At 36.4% G+C, this 20,700-nt stretch overlaps 2 protein-coding genes across 2 annotated transcripts; one reads left to right on the top strand and one right to left on the bottom strand.

Annotated features, from left to right (window-relative positions):
• Positions 1-2,451: 2,451 nt before the first annotated feature.
• On the bottom strand, positions 2,452-10,370 carry LOC133528561 (lazarillo protein-like). Its single transcript, XM_061865987.1, has 4 exons — positions 9,983-10,370; positions 5,781-5,994; positions 4,943-5,044; positions 2,452-2,845 (listed from the first exon to the last, which is right to left on the bottom strand). The coding sequence occupies exons 1-4, from the start codon at positions 10,088-10,090 to the stop codon at positions 2,637-2,639; spliced, it is 633 nt and encodes a 210-aa protein (XP_061721971.1). The 5' UTR covers positions 10,091-10,370; the 3' UTR covers positions 2,452-2,636.
• Positions 10,371-14,767: 4,397 nt separating this feature from the next.
• LOC133528678 (lopap-like) lies at positions 14,768-20,243 on the top strand. The gene is made up of 4 exons (XM_061866142.1): positions 14,768-15,933; positions 17,351-17,558; positions 18,559-18,657; positions 19,858-20,243. Exons 1-4 carry the CDS (start codon positions 15,808-15,810, stop codon positions 20,043-20,045), a joined length of 621 nt encoding a protein of 206 aa, XP_061722126.1. The 5' UTR covers positions 14,768-15,807; the 3' UTR covers positions 20,046-20,243.
• Positions 20,244-20,700: the final 457 nt, after the last annotated feature.

The following is a 20,700-nucleotide window of genomic DNA, read 5'->3' as shown; positions in this document are numbered from 1 at the left end:
AGTAGAATTTTATTGACAGTTTTTGGTGGGTTGGATCCTTTTCCCTAAATTAAGTCCATTTACCCCATCTAGAAATATGATATTCTGATATGTGTTTATTACTTCTCTCCTTAGCCCTATGGTAGAATGCCTTTAGGCAGTATGTACGCCATTTGTATTTTTTTTGTATTTTGTGCAATCATCATCATCATCATCTCCTAGCCGCCTTCGGCCACAGCGACTGCGTTCTACCTCTGAGAACGTCGCTGGTGTGCTCTCAACGACTGACATAGCCAATTTTTGCAGCAAATGTGCGGCCACACTCACTGCAAGTCAGCACCCCTCCAATACAATTGTAAGTTATGGCCACAAGTGGTCTGGCCTTTAGCTCGTCGCGCTTAGCGTCCAGTTCTGTAAATAATATGTAAATATAAATAAATAAATAATATGTGGGAAACAAGGCTATTTAATCGCATTCAAAATACACCATTGAATAACTCATGCATTTCATTAAATTTATTATTTAACATCATATTTTGTACATTAGAACTTATTGTTTAAAGAATAAATATTTATTAACTAAAACATTTTATCCTCCGAATATTCTCTACTTTGTAGTTATACTCTTAAGGGGGATGTACCATTAAAAGTAATAAAGTTCACTTACCTTATCAAAAATATACATACCGACAGAGAGACAATTCTCTTGCCTGGATATTTAAGTCGTTTTCAAGCAAAAGGTAACCACGTGGTCGTTTGTCATGTAGACGCTCTGACAGGTTAATCGTATAGAGTAAGATACAAGCAAATTTCGTCCTTACTGTAAGCGACAAAGTGGCACCTTTTTCTTGAAAATGTCACATTTATCTTCAAATTTTTATTGGACTTATTTCTTAATAGTTTCTTAATCTATTCTTCCCATGCTATTTGTTGCTTCACGTCAATTTCTTTGCAACAAGAGAGCAAACATAAACCTAAAAAACAATAAAAGGCCATCACCTTCCAAGTAAACGCAGCTGGGGGCCTAGCCTCTGACACTCGTTAACAGAAAACGAAACGAAACGCTATTGTATCTCTGTCACTCTTCCTTATTAGTGCAATAAAGACAGATAGGGTTTCGTTTCGTTTTTCTGCGAACGATTGTCATCTTTGCTAAGCCCCTTGATCATTCGCAAACCTTATAGCAACGAAATAAGGTCTACCTACGGTCAGCTAATGGTGTTGCTGTTAATACCGTCAAATGCTGTTCTTAGCATTATTGGTATACGAGTAACAAGCGACCACTTGAAAAGGTCAGATTAAGCCCGAGAGAGATTATACAAACATTTTGGACAGAGGGCCGCACTAGACCTGGAAAAAAACCGTTCGGATTTTGTGGTAATTACTACAGGTTACCCAGGCTATGGACTCACCCACTTACTTCCTACGGGACAATTTGGAGAATTAACGGTCACACGTACGTACATAGCCACCTTCCGATCAAAAGGGTCTAGCCGCAATCCTATAGTGAAACTGCCCCTGGCTGAAATGTATACCTTTCTTAGAAGCGTTAATTGGTCTTATTATAAGATATCATTTTACAATATTTCAAGCCTGGAATCCCCTTGGTTTGGATAAAAAAACAAAAATATATAAAATCTTTTTTAATTTTTCTAAGCTAAACTAATGGTTAGATTTCTTTGAAATTCGGATTATACATGGCACTAATAGCAATACATTTTCAAAAAAAAAATCAAGGTTCTAACTTATTTACAAAGGCCTAAAAAACGCTTCTAAGAAAGGTATACATTTCAGCCAGGGGCAGTTTCACTATAGGATTGCGGCTAGACCCTTTTATTACCACTTATAGACTAATAACACTAGACCGTCAATCCCGTTGACAAGCGCGTAACCAAAAACGCTGCTTATTTTTGTAGCCGCCATCTAGAATCATAGCGAATTTATCAGTACTTTTTTAATAATATAATATTATAATTTCCAGCCAATATTAAACCGGAACTCTATTTCCAACTGCTTCCGCTTTTAATATTAATTCTAAATTGTTGAGCAATACACTTCGTCTAATGCAACACTCGTGACATTTAGTGTCAAGTAGCGGTACTGCCCGCGTATCCAACGTGCATATCGTTCACGCTCCGTGGCGAACGAAACGCAACTGTCACAGTCGCACTAATATGAAAGAGTGATAGAGAGAGACGACTACGCTACGCTACGGAGCGTTAACGATTGTAACGTTGGCTACGCGGCCTGATCTTCCACTTGACGCTGATCTAGTGTTATTAGTCGATGATGCTACACATGGAACTTGGCATAAAGTTTTTGGTACTATTTTTCGTTGCTAGATATAGATCGTGTCATTCATGAAGACGCGAGCCTTGAGTCGTAATGTCATGTTATTAAAGGTTAGATTTGACAAATCTATATTGTACAAACTATATTGTAGTACTTACAAATAGTAAGTAAGTAAGTACTAAACAAAATTTCTACTCGCTCTAATTTATTTGTGTTATAATATCTAGCAACGAATATGTTACGTAAATCTTCATACCACGTTTCATGACATTAAAGCATGTCGCTTAAAAATCAGAGCATAACTTAAATTGTATGGGAGCGGGTTTTTGGCGACGTGTTAGTGTGACTTTTAAACAAAAATAAACTTAATAAAATCTTCTAAATAGTGCAAGTGTGGCAGCCGACGTAATAACTATGGAGGGATGCATGTCGCTGCCTCCGCTGCAAGTATCTTCTGTGGCGTTGAAATTGACGAACTGGGTGTCTTGCAGGTTGTAATTTATTATTGCCTTGCTGATCTTATCGGCGTCCTGGTCTTTGAGGTGCGGGCTTCTGCTGAGCTTCCAGAGTTCATCTGCAATTGGAATGCTAGATTAAGCCTAAATGTAAAAATAAGAGTGCCAAAAATTTCATTTTTAGTAAGTATGTTAACGGCACCAATCATGGAACATTTAAGAGTAAATTTGGAGTGTTTTTGATATTTCACCGACACCTGTAAAATTTCCACCGCTTTACGCTTTAAAAGTTGAATGTCCAATTCACCCTTTATGTTTTCTATGTATTTAATGAAAGCTACTGCAATTGGTTTTAATATTATTAACCAATTAAAATTGTGGTTTTTTGCTCCAGTCATGGAATGTATGGCGCCATTCATTTTCAAAATAACACATATCAATGAAAAATTTAACTTAAGCAGCTTTTTGGCTCTTGTTTATGATAAAATGTTGCCAGCGATTAAAAACTGATGGTAAATACTTGTTTTACAGGATTTGTCTATACCATTCCATTACTGGTGCCTGTTCCATTATAGGGGTGTTTACTATACAAGCTTTTATCACTGGTCGTACGTAATTTTCTTTCCAGAGACAATTAATAATCATAGAGACAATTCTAAAAACCCCAATCACGACTATGTTGCGTTGTTTAATCACAGAGTTCCTATGGCCACATCCTGTCTCCATCAACAAATCAGCTCAATGGTACCATAATCGGGAACCGGAAAGTGGGTCAAATTTAACATGCAAGATTTGGTTACAAACGCAAAAACAATAGGACAGGTGAAACTCAATAAAAGCTTGTAAAAATAGGAAGAATAAATATGATTCACAAAATCTTACAATATATGTATAGCCCAAAAATATATAAATATATTTTTTGGAAAATTAAACTAAAACAAATCATCTATCCCCTAAATATTATTTTTTAGCTTTGATAAACAAACACAAACGTTTGTTAAAATTATAGACAAAATGCTGCAGCAAAGAAAAATTGAAAAATTATAGGATAGGTACTTACTCTAACTACAAATTGTCCAAACATTAATGCCACAGTTTAAAGGGTAAAACGTCGATGGCATTAGACTAAAGAATCATGATCATGACCGTTCATTGACCTCTAAGCTGCAAGAAACTAATGAAATATACTAATTAAAAAATAATTGAGTAGCAGCATCACGCGGCTTTCCGTCCGAGAGCACGGCCCCCATCCATGCGGAAAATTGGTTTTTACTGCCGCATTATACCCGTCCAAACAGATAAACGTGAACATTTCATTACGACGATCTAGAATAACTCTAATTGTAGATTTACTTGATGTGTAGCGGTAATTCCAGATTCTTTGCGCTGTAATGCTCTGTACCTACCTTATAGGGTTGCAATACATACCACCCTAAGTAGGTACTTCTTTTTGACATTAGTGGTATACAGGTACAGATAATGTGCAGTGCAGTCTCCTCTGACTCCTGGCAGAACCAGCATGTCGCATCTTGTTTATTACAATTTGAAATATGTTTGTTTAACTTCTATTCACCGCGTCTAGTCAATATTCTAGTCACCGCTCCTTAGCAGTTTTACCGTTGAAACCTTTGATTAGAGCTTTCGGGTGTTCTTGTCCCTTGACGAACTTCCACCAATCGATTGCCCTCGTTCTTTCTAAGTTGCTGAGCAGAGAATGTGCATCCCGTTTTATGGTTCAACAGAACGGTTCTGGGCTGACCAGGGGTGTGTCTGCGCCCTTTCTAGCAAGTTTCTCCGCTTCTTCGTTTCCGTTAATGTCGCAGTGCCCTGGTACCCATATAAGTATGACTTTGTTGGAGCTAGCCAGTGCGTTTAGGTTTGTTTTACAGTTTTGTACTATCTGTGCTACCTATGTCCTAGGTATTATTAGATAGGTATAATAGTCACGTAAATATAAATTACTTCGATTTTTTTTCCTGCTACAAATATCAAGTATCAATCAATCTATCGAGGTCTTATCTCTGGGAAAACGTGCATTTTTGAGTTTTTCTATGTTTTCTGACCAAAGCCCATCAGTCTCCCGATATTTTAGGATAAAAAACACTAAACCATACGTTCCATCGACTAGCCCATGTGTCCAGCTTCCTTATTGGACCATAAAAGTAATGGATAAATTGTAAAAGTATTACAAAATATGTATAGACAAGGACACTTACATGTGCTGCTGTTGCTGCCATCATTACTGTCCAAACACGAAAACACCACCGCATAGTGATCATAGTTTACATCGAGGAAGTAGTACAGCTGGCTTTGCTTATCTGCAACAAGCATTAACTAGGTAAGTGACGTACTCGATGCTATTACCAACTATTACTACTTGATTATATTATTAATAGGCTATTAAGTGAGTCATGTTCATTTGTTTAAACACTGAGATTTCAGAACCAATAATGGTTCCCGCAGAGAGAAATATTGTGACATCATCAGAACAAGACATTGAAAATCACTCAAAATATTGGAATTGATAACTTTACATATTGATAATTAAGTATTATCTAGATTCTTAAAGACCTTTTTCTCGACTCTTGAGTATGACAATAGAAGTTAGGAGACTGGTTCTGTAGTTCCTTAAAACATGCATGGTTCTGATTAGGCAACGCATACCTAAAGTAAATCAAATCATTCATATTGTGAGCAATAAAGAATATTTGTATTGTATTGTAAATATAACTCAACATCTTTGTCATTATCATCACTTTGGATTGAAGATTTAGGTCAATCACTGGCCTTATTAGTAATATAAACGATTACGAGAAATTAATTGAAACATTTTAAAGATAAAAATCAATAAATAAGACATTACCAGAGTGTTCTGTTCCTGCCGGTGAGTAAGGTTGCCAGAGCTCAACGAGGGGGGGGTGGGGGGGTTTAAGGGTCGGCAACGCGCATGTAACTCCTCTGGAGTTGCAGGCGTACATAGGCTACGGAAACTGCTTACCATCAGGCGGGCCGTATGCTTGTTTGCCACCGACGTAGTATTAAAAAAAAAATTACCTGTATAAGTTATCTGCAGCACATCACCAGTACTGCTATTGGGGTCCATCATCAAAGCTACCGAGCCATTGTAGAAGCTGATAGTGTCGTTGTTGATCCAGCTGATGGAGACATCTGTGGTGTTGTCAGTTTTGTGGTTAAACACTACCATCGCGCAGTCTCCTTCCAGAGGTAAGTCGGTTGCCGCGCCTGCTAGGTACCATTTTCCGTCTAGCTAAAAGACAAAGTCACATTTAAGGTGCAGTAAGTAAGTGTTCTTCTCTCACTCTCAGTGAGTTAAGAGTGAGCGAGATGGAAGTGCGTCCTCGGGAACGCTGAAATAAACTGTGTTTTTTACGTTGAAATAAATAAAAAAGTAATTGATACGTAGAAACAATTATATTGCCGGTTTTTAGAAGCAATTTTCATATTTTTTAGCTTTTGTACATAATTTGTTGCCTACAAATTTCTAAAGTGCATTTTAGACCTAAGCATGTTATGTCTGTGATTTTTTGTCTATCGCGCGAAAGTTAAACGGTTCGATTCTAAGAATGAGATACGATAACGATAAGTTCTGGTTTAGATAAGTTCTCATTTAGATATCGTCGTTTATATGTCGTATAATTGACAGAAGTAGCTCGATTCGGGGACGTAAAAAATATCGGAGATAGATCTTATTGGGATCACAGCGGAATCGAAATCGGGCCGAAAAATCAGGATGATGATGATGATGACGATACAGGCCCTCGCGAAAAGCCTTAAGATTGCGAATTAAATTTATTCAAAAATATGATTAAGCAATTTATTGTATTTTAACCATTGTATGCTATGAAAAATTGGAAAGAAATCAAACGAAGGGCAATAGTCGTGGTTCATATACGTCAAATTTAATCAAAATATTTTTAATAATTTAAATGGCTCCGTTTCATTGGTCGCTAACTCGGTCGATACAAATACGGGGACTCCCCGTATGCGGTATGACGACTAGCGGTATGAGTCGCTCGATATACAGCCCGGGATATAGTGCCTGCATTCGGGAAGTCGGCGGGGAGTCACCCGCATGCTGTATATTGACCGAGTTATTGGCCAATGAAACTGGGCCATAATATCCAGAAAGGAATTAGAGAAAGACGATTTCGGGGCGGTTGTGGGTTTTTCTAAAGAAATCTCATTCCCTGGTCATACCTATTCCCAAATTCTCAGGGGATGCCGCTTTATTAGCATCTCATTTTTAGTGACTGTGTAATCCATGTCAAGTTCCATCTACAACTATAACTGCTCAGCGGGATCTCCTGGGAATTTGCAAATAGGTATAGCCAGTGGAATGAGATTGCTGTAGAATGACCCTCGTCCACTTACGTCTTTAGCTTATTATATTTTAAGGCGGAAACTGCAGCAATACGCACGAATTAAGGGCAATAATACCAGATGCCGCAACGTAGCAGTATGACAATCAAACCCCACAGCAGTTCAATTGCAGTTCATTGAAAAAAAAAGGTTGGCAAAAATACGTACCCTAAATTCGCCTTTAGTACATAACTTCGCCTTAACTCGCATTCAATCATAACTCCACTATAAATTGCATTATGGCATTCGTGGGCGTATTCAATTTAGGATTTGGAGTAAGTTTTAATATAATTTTAAATGATTAGGCGAAGTTGGAGGCGGGTGGCGAACAAAGATAAATTATTTTAGTTTTTCTTTACCTTTAAATTATTTTACGCAGCGTGTTTTATTGTGAATTGAATTGATATCTATTTCTTGGTAAAATTATTATATTGATGGTTTTCTAACCCTGATTTTCAGTTAATTGCAACATTGATAACAGGAATTTGATGACATCTCACATGTATGTACAGGCCAATTCGAACGTACACTGACGTCCAAATGATGTCATTTAAATATCGTGCATTTCGCTCGTACTTAGCCGTACATATTCAGACATTATTCAGATATCATTCTTATGCTAGTGTATACGTTCGAATTGGCCTCCTAATTTCTTGCATTACAACCGGCGGAGAAGAGTGCCGGAATATTGTTGCATTATGCATACTTGCATAGCGCCTTTTCCACGGGCTATCCCGTACGGACGCATTTCATTTCCTGTGTTGAGACTTTTTTTCGGCCTTTAAAGCAGGCGATTATTTTCCTGTTCATATTTCTGACCATTAGTCACACTCACAGAAAAGGAAACTCTTGGACCTGCAAATCTTCAGAAAATTCGCGTTTGTATGAGACAACAGTAGACAATTTCATGGAATACTCCTTTAAAAGCTAGTCCAGACGGGAATAATTTTCTGCCAATCCGATTAAATTGTCTGATCAAACCAGGTAGTGCGGACGCAAACGCCAATTTAGCTTCCCGCTTTTGACCGCCACTTATGACCGATATTACCCAGGTTAATAAATATAAGTAATAAATAGAGGTTCGGACGCAACAATAACCATTTGGGACGCTAGTATTCGCGTTTGGGGGCATTTGTTTTACTTAGAGCGCTCAAATTTTCTTTTTTGCGAGCATGACTTAGAATTCCCAAAAGAAGGGGAATTCTAAGTCATGCTCGCAAGAGAAACAAAATAACATTCTGAATGACAAATGACCATGTAGCTTGGTCGTATATTTTTATAGTTCGTTTAAATAAATGGTGTTTGAGTTTGGGCATGTCTTGTCACAGCAACATTGCCGAAAACAATGATGCTGATGTATAATCGGGGACATTTGCGGTAAACCAGTTCAGAATTTTTTTGCCTCGATCCTTACGAGCGAGCCAAACTTCGCCTCCCACACAGATAACCAATTACGATGCATTTAGAATTCTTTATCTTAATCATGAAACGGGGAAAAGCAGGTAATGAGACAAACAATATGTAGTAAGGACAGTTTATTAGTTGTTGTTGTTTAGGCTAAACTTCGCCTCCCCATAAATATAACCAATTAGGAAGCGTTTAGGATACCTTATCTTAGTTTCCAAATGCCGGCCGTCCCAAAGACAATGGACGACAATAAACTTTGACTGAGCTCAGCTATTTTTTGACACCCACTTTTTTCAAGTGCCATACTATTGGTCACCACTTTTGTGTTATCGCCTCACCGCCTGCAAGATGTTTAATAGATTTTCGACTTTTCACTCTTAAGGTGGTTCACCGCGAATGTCCCCGATTGTACTTAATAAAAAAAGTTTTAATATAATAAAATATGTAATTTCTGTATCTGTATATTTAGGAAAAGATTAAATAATTCGATGTTAACTTTGTACTTAAAATTAGTAATCTATAGATTATTATTCATATCAAACTTCTGTTAATAATGAACCTTTCATAAGATAATTGTTAATTAAATTATTATCTAAAGATATCGGGAAAGTCCTGTCTATATTATGACGGCGTTACAACCTAACTATGAACCATTTACAACTTGTACATGTACAATAAAATAAATAAGTTAAAAATTGTTTTATTTTTTACATAGTTCGGAAATTCATGATTTCACAATTGGGGCATTGTAAAATCTTCTACTATTGTAGGAATATATGTACCTAAAGTAAACTGCAGAGATAACTGACCCTCCCTGCAAATAAATTTCTATGTAGAGGAGTCAGTTATCTCTGCAGCTTACTGTACATAGGTAGGTCTACACGAACTTTAACCTTTTAACCGCTTAGATTTATTCATCGAGAGTGCTCGTCGTGTCAACGCTGCGCCGCTGGTGCGAAGTTGCACGAAGTATTGTCTTATTTATCAGGCAGCGGTGAAATGAGTTGTATGTTGTATATCTTATATATCAGACTAAGGCGGTTAAAAGGTTAAAAATCCAACTTGATAAATTAATTTCAAATTTATTTATTTGAGTGTTGTTCGTACTCATTGGTGTATCCGTGATACACTGCGTGTGCGTATCTGCGTATGCATATAAAGTTAAGATTTTAAAACTTGATTACGAGAAGGAGCCTTCATTTATAAAATCTGCACAAGTTAAAACAATTTAATTTCTTATAACCAGTACCCCTAGTGTAAATAGATTCGATTTCGAAACGTGACGTACGCGTTTGCGTTTAGTCTCATTGTGTATTGGATTTAGAAAAAGCGCGCCAAGCGGAACGTTTTGGAAACTCAAAATCCTATACAAAATGAGACTTAACGCAAACGCGTTCGTCACGTTATGATGTCGATCAAATTTACACTAGGGGTACTGATCGCTTTAAATGGCGATCTAAAACACTTACTTCTTTCAAATCCAACTCTCTAGTGCTCACAGCGGGACAGGTCACATTCTGCACAGCAGCGTTTACGTTAAACACACAAAGTACTAAAAGTAAACTGATAGTGAGCATCTTGGAACCCTGTCACAGTACGACGCCCACGAATGTTGGATGCTGGTCGGGTACTGAACGCGGGTATAAAAAGCAACGTCCTTTATACTGATTGATTTTTTGTGGGTGATCGTAAGGTTAATTGATGAACGGATAGTAAATGGTTTAATTGAGTATATATTAGAGCTTTCGGAATGCTTGATGACGCAGAGTATTGTAATCAGACATCGGATTTTGCGGGGCAAATTTTAATGACAGGTAGCGAGTTCTTATATTAATAAACTTAAGAGAAAAGGGGACAGCCGTTACGTACGTACGTTACGTTAGTAGGGAGCTACTAACGTAGTCCCCATTTTTCTCTCTGGATAATGGAAAATATTTAAACATAATGTATTGACGACCGGTCTGGCCTAGTGGGTAGTGACCCTGCCTATGAAGCCGATGGTCCCGGGTTCAAATCCTGGTAAGGGCATTTATTCGTGTGATGAGCATGGATATTTGTTCCTGAGTCATGGGTGTTTTCTATGTATTTAAGTATTTATAAATATTTATATATTATATATATCGTTGTCTAAGTACCCTCAACACAAGCCTTATTGAGCTTACTGTGGGACTTAGTCAATTTGTGTAATAATGTCCTATAATAAAAAATGTGATGAATACTAGCTATGCCCCTACGTTTGACTTTTTTCGATTTTTTGATTATTGTAAAAACTAGGACCGAAAAATAGATTTAATACAAATTTTAAATGGTCCTAACACTTGTTATTGTTTTGTGTTAAAATATTATCAATAATGTTAATATCCAGAGAGGAAAATGAGGACTACGTTTGTATGAAAATGCGATTTCGCGCGGGTCCTCCACTTTCGTCTTAATTATAGATGCTTTTACAATTATAGATGTTTTGTTTGTAAAAATAGATTTTTGAAATGAATAAAAATGCAAAAAAATCATAACTACATTCTTTTTCTTTATTTGAAAAGGATTTTTTAGCCTTAGTATTCAAAATGCAGCAGTTATATCGTATCATATGTTTTGTTTACACAATCTCATACTATATCGTCGTCTCCAAAATAATACTCACAAAAATATATGCACCTACAAACAAAACTTGTAGCGATCACTACTCTATGGGAAAAGAATCCATAATTGAATTTAACGATAAAGAAACTCCCTACTTGTCAAAAAAATTTAACCCCCGTAATCCGAAGTCTGATTATAATTCAGTACACGGCGGGAATAAGTTGATTACTAGAGATATAAAATTGATTAAATATGAACTAAAAAAAATAGAATTACATAAGGTAAAGTAAGGTAAGGAAAAGTAAGATTCAAATTTCTTAAATTTTTTTCTCTCGAGTTATCAATTTCTTCCCGCCGTATACGAAATGATTACTGAAAAGATTATCTTCTTCTAAAGTAGAAAATGTAGGCGTCTACGATCCTTATGCTTAGAAAGTAAGTTCTAGATGTATACATTTATTTCCACGTCCTAAAATATGTAGGTATCTCCAAGTACTGAAAAGGATGCTAATTTTTACAATACTACTTTCAGTAGTTACAATTATTTTGTATTTAAATCTTCTTCTTCTTCTTCTTCTTCACTGGCTCAGTGACCCAAACAGGATCTTGGCCTCTGACACAAGAGAGCGCCACTCTGCCCTATCCTGCGCCACTTCACGCCAGTTGGGTATTCCGAGGGCGAACAGGTCTTTTAGGACTTCGTCGCTCCAGCGGTATCTGGGTTTTCCACGTTTTTGTATTTAAATAATTAAAATATTTAATTTACTATCGTAACATCGTACTATCGTAATGTAACATCGATATATTTATTCGTTGTATAAACTTAAACTTGAATAATAAACCATTTTTATCTCTTTAAACACAGTTGAATGTATTTTTACTACACCATAATTAGCGTATACTATTCTTCAAATGCCCAAATACTGTACTTTACTTTTGCTGCCCAATGTACTTTAGGATATAGGTACAGTCACGTGTGAAAATATCGATTCGAAAAATGTGCCAAAAAAATGTATACACTACCTTAGTATATGGGCAAATGGTCGTGTATACATATTTTTGGCACTTTTCGTATCGGTATTTTCAGACATGACCGTACACTCCGTTTCGATAGAATTTCAACCTTCGTTAAAAACAAACAAAGTAGCATTTCATTTGTCTCGTAATATTAAATATTATCGAATAAATTAAATTCAACCCAATTAAAAATATATCTAAAAACAAAGTTTTTAGGGTTCCGTACCCAAAGGGTCAAACGGGACCCTATTACTAAGACTTCGCTGTCCATCCGTCCGTCTGTCTGTCACCAGGCTGTATCTCATGAACCGTGATACTAGCTATGTAGCGTGATACAGTTGAAATTTTCACAGATGATGTATTTCTGTTGCCGCTATAACAGCAAATACTAAAAACAGAATAAAATAAATATTTAAGAGGGCTCCCATACAACAAACATATTTTTTTGCCGTTTTTATAAATAATGGTACGGAACCCTTCGTGCGCGAGTCCGACTCGCACTTGCCTGGTTTTTATAGCTATAATTTTGTATGGTGGGCGGCAAGAGGAATCTAAGTTTTAAGAAAAAGCAAGGGGCTTATAGATAATCTAATCAGGAACCGGTATTATATTGGCAGTGGTAATAACGAAAGCGCTTAATTTTGACTTTTTAAGAATAGGTCTCAATTTTAGGCATATTAAACATTATTATACTTTTAAACATACCGTCAGGTGACAATCAAACTCACTAATTAAATAACCAACTAAGCCCAACCGTAAAAAAGTTTAGTAAGCAAACATATAAGAAAATACTGAAATATTTATATTTGTATGATATTAGTAGTGAGTAGTACTAGTATATTGATGGTATGGCATAACTGTAGTAACCTACCGATGTAGTTAAGTAATATATAAGTTATTACTTATAAGTATGTAGGTTATAAGTGGGTAGAATACAACATTTCAAAAACTGTCTTTAGTTTATAATTATAGTATATAGTAGTATAATTATGTATACACTATTTACGTTTTTTTTTTATATTATGATAAATATTTATAAAAAAAATGCATAAAAATAATAAAACGAAAATCAACCTTGTTTTGTTACTAGTACGGTTCACCTTAGCTATGAATTTGTGGTAGTAATTACTGAGTTTTGGTTGTCTGTCACCTGACGATAGGTACTATATTTTTTGTTAGTTTGTCAAGTATTTGACTATATTTACCATCTTAACGGAAGAACTTAAAAAAAACGGAACAACTTTTTCTCTCATCACGCGCCGGATATTCTATTGTTAATGCCAACAATGAACGAAGTTAAAGGCCATCCTTTCTTGTTTATTTACAAACAAGAAAAAAAACATCAAGTGTCCATTGGATGTTTTTTTTTTGTTGGGAAACAATCTTATTTACGTAAAACTCTATAGTTAACTTAATGTCACAAATATAGTAAGAAGAACCATGCTGTAGGGCTACTTTTAGACCTAAGCAAAGCTTATGATAAAGTATCCCAAGAAATATTGTTAAATAAGTTCTATGGGTCGGGAATAAGAGGTGTAGTAAATGATTGGTTTCGGTCGTATCTAAACAATAGAGCTCAGTATGTCCAAGTTGAATACAAGAATCCAACCACAAAAATAATAGAACGAATACGGTCGTGAAAGATCGAATTGAAGGGGTCAATACCACAAGGAAGTATTTTAGGGTGCATTTTATTCTTGGTGTACATAAATATTTCGTACATTATTTCCGAAAAACTCATTGGTACGAGCCAGGATTTGAACCCGCGACATAATAATTAATAATACAAAAATCGAAGACACTGATACTTTTACACTATTAGGAATAGAATTAGATTCGCACTTGAACTGGAAGAAACATATTCAAAATGTAAAAACCAAAATGTCGCGATTTCTAACATACCGTCAGGTGACAATCAAACTCATAAGTATACGGACTTCATAACATACGTAAAGCAACTAATTTCAAAACTGCACTTTCAGCCTATTTTGCTTATGCACACGCCTGGCTTCGATATGGAATAATCATGTGGGGAGATAGTACTGACGATCATGCAGCCTTCGTGATGCAAAAAAAAAACCAGTTAGCTTCAGGTCGGAGCCAAACGACAAAACCTTTGAAATTAAATTAAAATCACTACCTACCACCAATTTTTATACTCAGTAGAAGAATTTACGTCAGATAATATTATATAATTATTCTAATTTACCTACTAATCTTTAATTAACTATCTCAACTTCACTTTTAGTATTGATCAATTTAAATTATTCTTATTTTTAATGATACTTTATGTAATTTGTAATTAGTACCTAAGCCATATATTGTAACACCTCTACAGAGAGGTAGCATGCACGACACAAACCTAAGCTATTCCATCTGCAGTTATACCTATGGACATTAGTTGTACACAATAAATAAATATGAATATGAATATAAAACTTGGCCATATTTAGAGCCGTTTCTTAGGTAGGGAGTTAACACGTTCGCGTCTTTCCTGTAGACATTTCAAGCAGTTAAGATAATCAAAAGCTAATATTTATAGGTACTGTTATACATACTCTGCAATAGCATGCTAATAAGCGTGCTTTTTGAGCATTCTTAATATGAGCATGCTTATGAACTCTTTACATTTGCTATTTGGTCATAAGTAACACGTCCTAAAGCATTTGCTCAATAGTAGCATGCTTTCATGCAAGTAACTAGCATGTGTAACAGTACCTTATCTTGCACCCGTACACGCATGATAATTTTTTTCAGTACTTAAGACCCAAAAAGGAAAAACCTGCTTATGCACACTCGGGTACTTAACGGGGTCGTTAACTTTTATTGTTTTGTCTACAGAAGTGACTTTTCTCTGAAATGTTTGACCCACTGTGATGTTAGTAGAACGTACACTGATATCAGAGTGACGTCTAACTTATGTCATTCAAATATCGTGCATTTCACTCGTAGAAGCACGATAGGGAGCGTGCATGAACTGTAGGAGGCAGCACAGGAGCTGTCATATTTTTGGCGCGAAGCGTAAATGTGATGTTTATTGTTCCGATGTAGCCCACAAGATGGCAGAACCTACTATGCACAAGAAAATACTTGACGTGTAAATGTGCCTGTTAATGGTTCCGATTCAGACCACAAGATGGCAGACCCTCCAACGCGCACGGTCCCTAATAACTAAATAATATGATTCAAATATCATTCTAATGCCGAGTACGAATGAATTTTGATAATCTACATATTAACCCCCTTATTCATAAACGTCTACTAAAGTTGACAAGCCGCTAATAATCGTTTGTCCCTTTCCGACGTATTGGTATGGTGGAAAGGGACAAACGATTATTAGCGGCTTGTCAACTTTAGTAGACGTTTATGAATAAGGGGGTTAATGTCTAAATATTCTTGGACCGAATAGAAAGAATTCTGCACTAGCGATTGCTGTAGTTTTCCTTAGTTACCTGACCGTTAATGATTTTATTGCTAGGTAATGTAACAATTAGTATAAGTCTTGCATGTTAAAGCTGGATATATACCTACTCGTATGAGTAAATGACCTGCAGTTTCTGTAATCGAACATCAACGTGACATTTTAATCTTAACCTTATCAAAGTACAGATAAACATAGATAATCTGACTTCCACTCTCGATACCAGAGATGAAATACAGCAGCACCCGTTCCTAGTTTTAGTAGTGTAATAATAAAATGGATAAAATTACTTGTAGTGTATTAGCTTTCATTTATTTAATGCAGTGTTTGTGTGTGGCGCAAATACTGAAGTTTGGAACATGTCCTGATGTGAAGACCATGAAGTATTTTGAATTAGAAAAGGTATGTTGTAGCGTTTTATTGATTTCTCTATTAAGGATAGTGCAATACAATGAATATTATAGGGCATTCTTATACACAAATTGACTAAGCCCTGCAGTAAGCTCAAGAAGGCTGGTGTAGTGGGTACTCAAACAATGATACTGATATAATATAAAAAGCTTATTTTTTTATACTACGCAAGCAAGCATACAGCTCGCCTGATGGTATGCAGTCTCCGTAGCCTATGTACGCCTGCGACTCCAGAGGAGTTACATGCGCGTTGCCGACCAACTCTGGCAAACTTACTCCCCGGCAGGAACACAACATTTTGAGAGGGTCTAGTGTTATTTGGCTGCGGTTTTTCTGTAACATGGAGGTACTTCCCCAGTTGGGGCAAAGCGAGATGGCATTCATAATGCCCATATGGTGACGGTAAGAGGACCGAGACGCAACTGCGGCGGGGTTAAAAAAATATATAGATCACGCCCTTGACTCGGTAGCAAATATCACAAATAAATGCCCTTACCGGGAATCGAACCCACGACCATCAGCTTCATATACAAGGTCACTACCGACTAGGTCAGACCGACCGGTCCATTCACTCACAATGAAGCAAAATCCTATATATATACTTCTTCGTGAGAGACGTGTTAAACCCAAAGCAAATTCGATTGAAGCGTTAGACCTGAACAGGGGTTCAGGTACATTTTACGTACATATATATTGGTAACACTCCGATATAATATGAAAATACTCATCTCCATACGTAAAGCCTCAACAGGGCTATTCTGGCCATTCTAAAGTATGTTAGTTAGCAGTAACAGGACTCTACCGATGTAAAGTACCAGGTACAAGCTTTTATCGCTGACTGTACTTTTCATTCCACAGTTAACTAATTCTCATCGAGACAGTTCTAAAAACCCAAAATACAATTAGGTTGCCTTGTTTTATCACAGAGTTCCTATGGCTACCTCCTGTCTCCATCATGCTCAGCTCCATCAGCTCTATGTCATAATAATATTGCATTGTCATCCGATTTATACATGCATGCAAATATCAGCTCAACGGGGAAGTGGATCAAATTTAACTTGCAAGATTTGATTACAGACCGACAGACAGACAACGGGACAGGTGAAACCAAATAAAAGCTTGTACTTAATAATCTCATAATAACATACATTATTATTTTTTGTTATATTAAAAAAATATTTAGTAGCAACAATAAAATGAACTGAAAGACAGGAAAAATATACTACATAGATCTGATTACTGATTTTGAAGGGTTTATAATCGGTATTACGAGGTAAAAATGAAAACCTATGCTCAATTCGTTTAGTATGGAGTCAAGAGGCCTTTAAAAAAATTATAATACTTTTTCTCTTCGTTATCAATGTATGAAGGTCGTGCATTGTTGAAGAAAGTCCATAACTCTTTCCAGTTCCTTGGTGTTTGGTACGAAATAGAGCGGTTCCCGACCTGGTATGAGGACCACGGCGCATGCGCGTATAAGCGTATAAACGCGTGCGGGCGGCACATTGAAATCGAGCACGTGTATGTAAAGGACGGCATCGAGTACGTACTTCATGTGAACACGACATATTCTGCTGGGGACGAGGCGGTGTTCATCATACAGGAGAGTAACATTGGTACGTTTCGTTTTATAAAGCGTATTAACGCCTGCGGGCGGCACATATAGATCGAGCAATTGTACGTGAAGGACAGCATACAGGTAACAACAGGCGATCTTATCGCTTAAGAACGATTTCTTACAGACAACCTTTGGACAGCGGAGACAATAAAATTAGAATAGGTACTCACAGAAGTACGCCACAGGTGACCAGAAGGCTGGCCAGTATTTTGCTCAACGCATTAGCATTGCCATTCAACGTGGCAATGCGGCCAGCCTTCTGGGCACTCTGCCCATCGGCAGTGACTTGGAGGGCATGTTTTATATATAGGACCTTTATTTTAAGTTTATTTATAGTTTTTATTATTATTTTTAAGTTTATGTATAAGTTATTGTTATCAAAGAATTAGTTTACAACCTATTAATAAAACTGACTCGCAGAAGTAAAGACTTCAACAATTTATTATTACCAAATTGCGACCGAATCACACTAGAGCATATGCTGCAACCCGCTGATTGCGATGGGCCATGTCACACGTTTCACTACAATACAAATACCGGCGTGCGCACGCGCGTGTCTACGCAGTAAGAGCCGAGTATCTGTTATTCCTACAATACTGGTCACCGATCACCTCATCTATGCATACATGGTACCTACCCGTAATTGTTTTAAAATTAACATACCAACTAAGTACTTATACGTAGTTACGTAGGTACTAACCCGATTTTTAAAAATTGCTAATTCAAAAGTTATTTAGAAATACACTATAAACAGCAATAACAGTTATGTTTAAAAATCCTGTAACTAATAGTAATAACTATTAAATAAAAATGAAAAAACCCTATGCTATACCTTTATGCCAACAAAATCTATTTTATGCCAAAAATGCCTTACATCATTATGATAAAGAGCTGATAATCTTTAAACTGATGAATCAATTTCCTTGAAGGGCTACAATGCAATACAACACCTTTCTTTTTTCGCCGTGGGGTCAAAAAGTTTTACAAATCGATTTCAGATCCAATGGGCATACCAATATCAGTACTAACGACGGACTACACCAACTACGCCGTTATTTACGGTTGTAGGAACAGTGAAGAAATGGACCTGATGTATAGTAAGTATATTGTGTAATGAGACTAATAAGTTTGTGGCAAAAAAAAACAGTTTTGGTACAAGCTTTTATCGTTGAGTGTACTTTTTTTCCACGGCAACTAATACTAATCGAGACAATTCTATAAAACCCCAAACACAATTATGTTACGTTGTTTTATCACAGAATTCCTATTGCCACCTCCTGTCTCCATCATTAGATCAGCTCGTTAGTAACATAATATTGCATTGTCACCCGACTTACATATGTCTGCAAACTTTCACCGTCATCGAAGACCGGGAAGTGGGTCAAATTTAACTTGCAAAATTTGATCCGTAAGTACAGTTGCAAGTTAAATAGAAGCTTGTAATATTGACTTTGATAACCGCGATAGTTACTCATGAAATAAAACTATTATAAGGGATTATATCGCGTCATAGTAATTTTTAGTACAGTAGTGCTACTTAGTTGTAATGTATAACTTTATGGGCCTATTGTGGCACTATGAGTATCAGCATGTATAACCAGACATTAATTTAAACAAAATTGACCATTTTTTTATGTTATGGTTTTGCACATAGCAATTTTGACAGAGGTGATTTTTTGTTCTACTTGTTGACTGTATTGTTGAATGAAGATTTCGTATACATACCAAACTATAATTGCATACTTTTCATGTGTGGGCTCCCAACTTAACTATAATATTCATTTCGATACGCTGTAGTCAATTAAACAAAAAATACCAACTGACGGGCGAGCGGGGGACTTCACGCGTTTATGTTTTTTGTACTACATTTTTGTTTTCTGAGGTACTTACCAATTTTCATTAATTATTTAGGTTTTATAGTAAAAAAGTATCAATTTAGATGACTCATAGAAAAAGTATAATATACAATCGTGATAAAATAGAGAGCTTTTCGTCGACTACCGTGTTTAGGCAACGAAACTTGCTGAGCTTGCTTGCTTGATACTTACTATTCCTAAGGACTCATTTGACCACGAACGCTGTAAAGGGTTCTTAACGTCGAGATGTATTTAAGTCAAGTATTTAAAATTCATTATTCGCGCAATTTTTTTTTCTTAAATGTAATTCCTAATATATACAGCTAATATTCATCTAAGTCTGCACGCCAAGTCTTACGTCAAGTATGGCGCGGATCTTAATAAGTTTTACTTACTATATTTATCAGTCTGAACAGCTAATTCAAATCTTATTCCTATCAGTTTCAGCATGGATCGCCTCCCGCTCGTCCACTCTCGACCCGAAGACGCTGGACAAAGCGCGTCGCGAGCTGAGCTCCATTCCCTTTGCCAGTGCAGCGTACTTGGAAAAAGTGGAGCAGGAGAAATGCAGCTTCCACTGGACTGCACATATCGAAGCAGTTATTGCACATGTCGATGAAGAATCTTAGGCAGCTATTTATGAATGCGTTTGATTTTCATATATTTTTATTTGGTCTACAAAAATATATATGCCGCTCAAGTGTCGCTATGGATTTCGGCGGTCAATCGTAAAATTAGGCAGATTGTGGAGTTCCTAGGAATATCGTGAAACGTGAAAATCTTTGTCTCGTTCCCTGTGTCGACGCTACCCCGCTTCTCCTATTTCTGGACAGTTTACTTATTATTGGTTTAATGTCATCATCAAAACAAATATCATTAAAACATTACACAGGAACATTACGATCTGCCTGATCTTACGATACTATAACCTGTCGACATGGATACTATAAATGCCCTTAAGTATAGGTACCAGCAGCAATGTTGCTCACGCACACATGTCATGTAGAAGAGTTTATTCCAGGTTTTATCTTTAATTTCGTGCAGTTAAATCACTTTCATTCATTAATTCGCTATATACATTGACAATTAGTACCTATATGTATATGTAGCTGTGTGTGTAATCAATAAATATTCACCTTACCTCTCCCTGCTGATACCATAATAAAGGTAGATAGGTATTACTAATTCAGTAAGTAGATTATTTTTAATGATGTGTATGAAATTCATACTAATCTAAGAATCATAGAGTCGGGGAATCCTTATAGCAATGCTTTCTTAAAAGTC

Source organism: Cydia pomonella, chromosome 19 (assembly GCF_033807575.1).
Source record: "Cydia pomonella isolate Wapato2018A chromosome 19, ilCydPomo1, whole genome shotgun sequence".
Lineage (NCBI taxonomy): Eukaryota > Metazoa > Arthropoda > Insecta > Lepidoptera > Tortricidae > Cydia > Cydia pomonella.
Note: the sequence above shows the minus strand (reverse complement) of the source record. Positions and strands in the feature narration are given on the sequence as shown.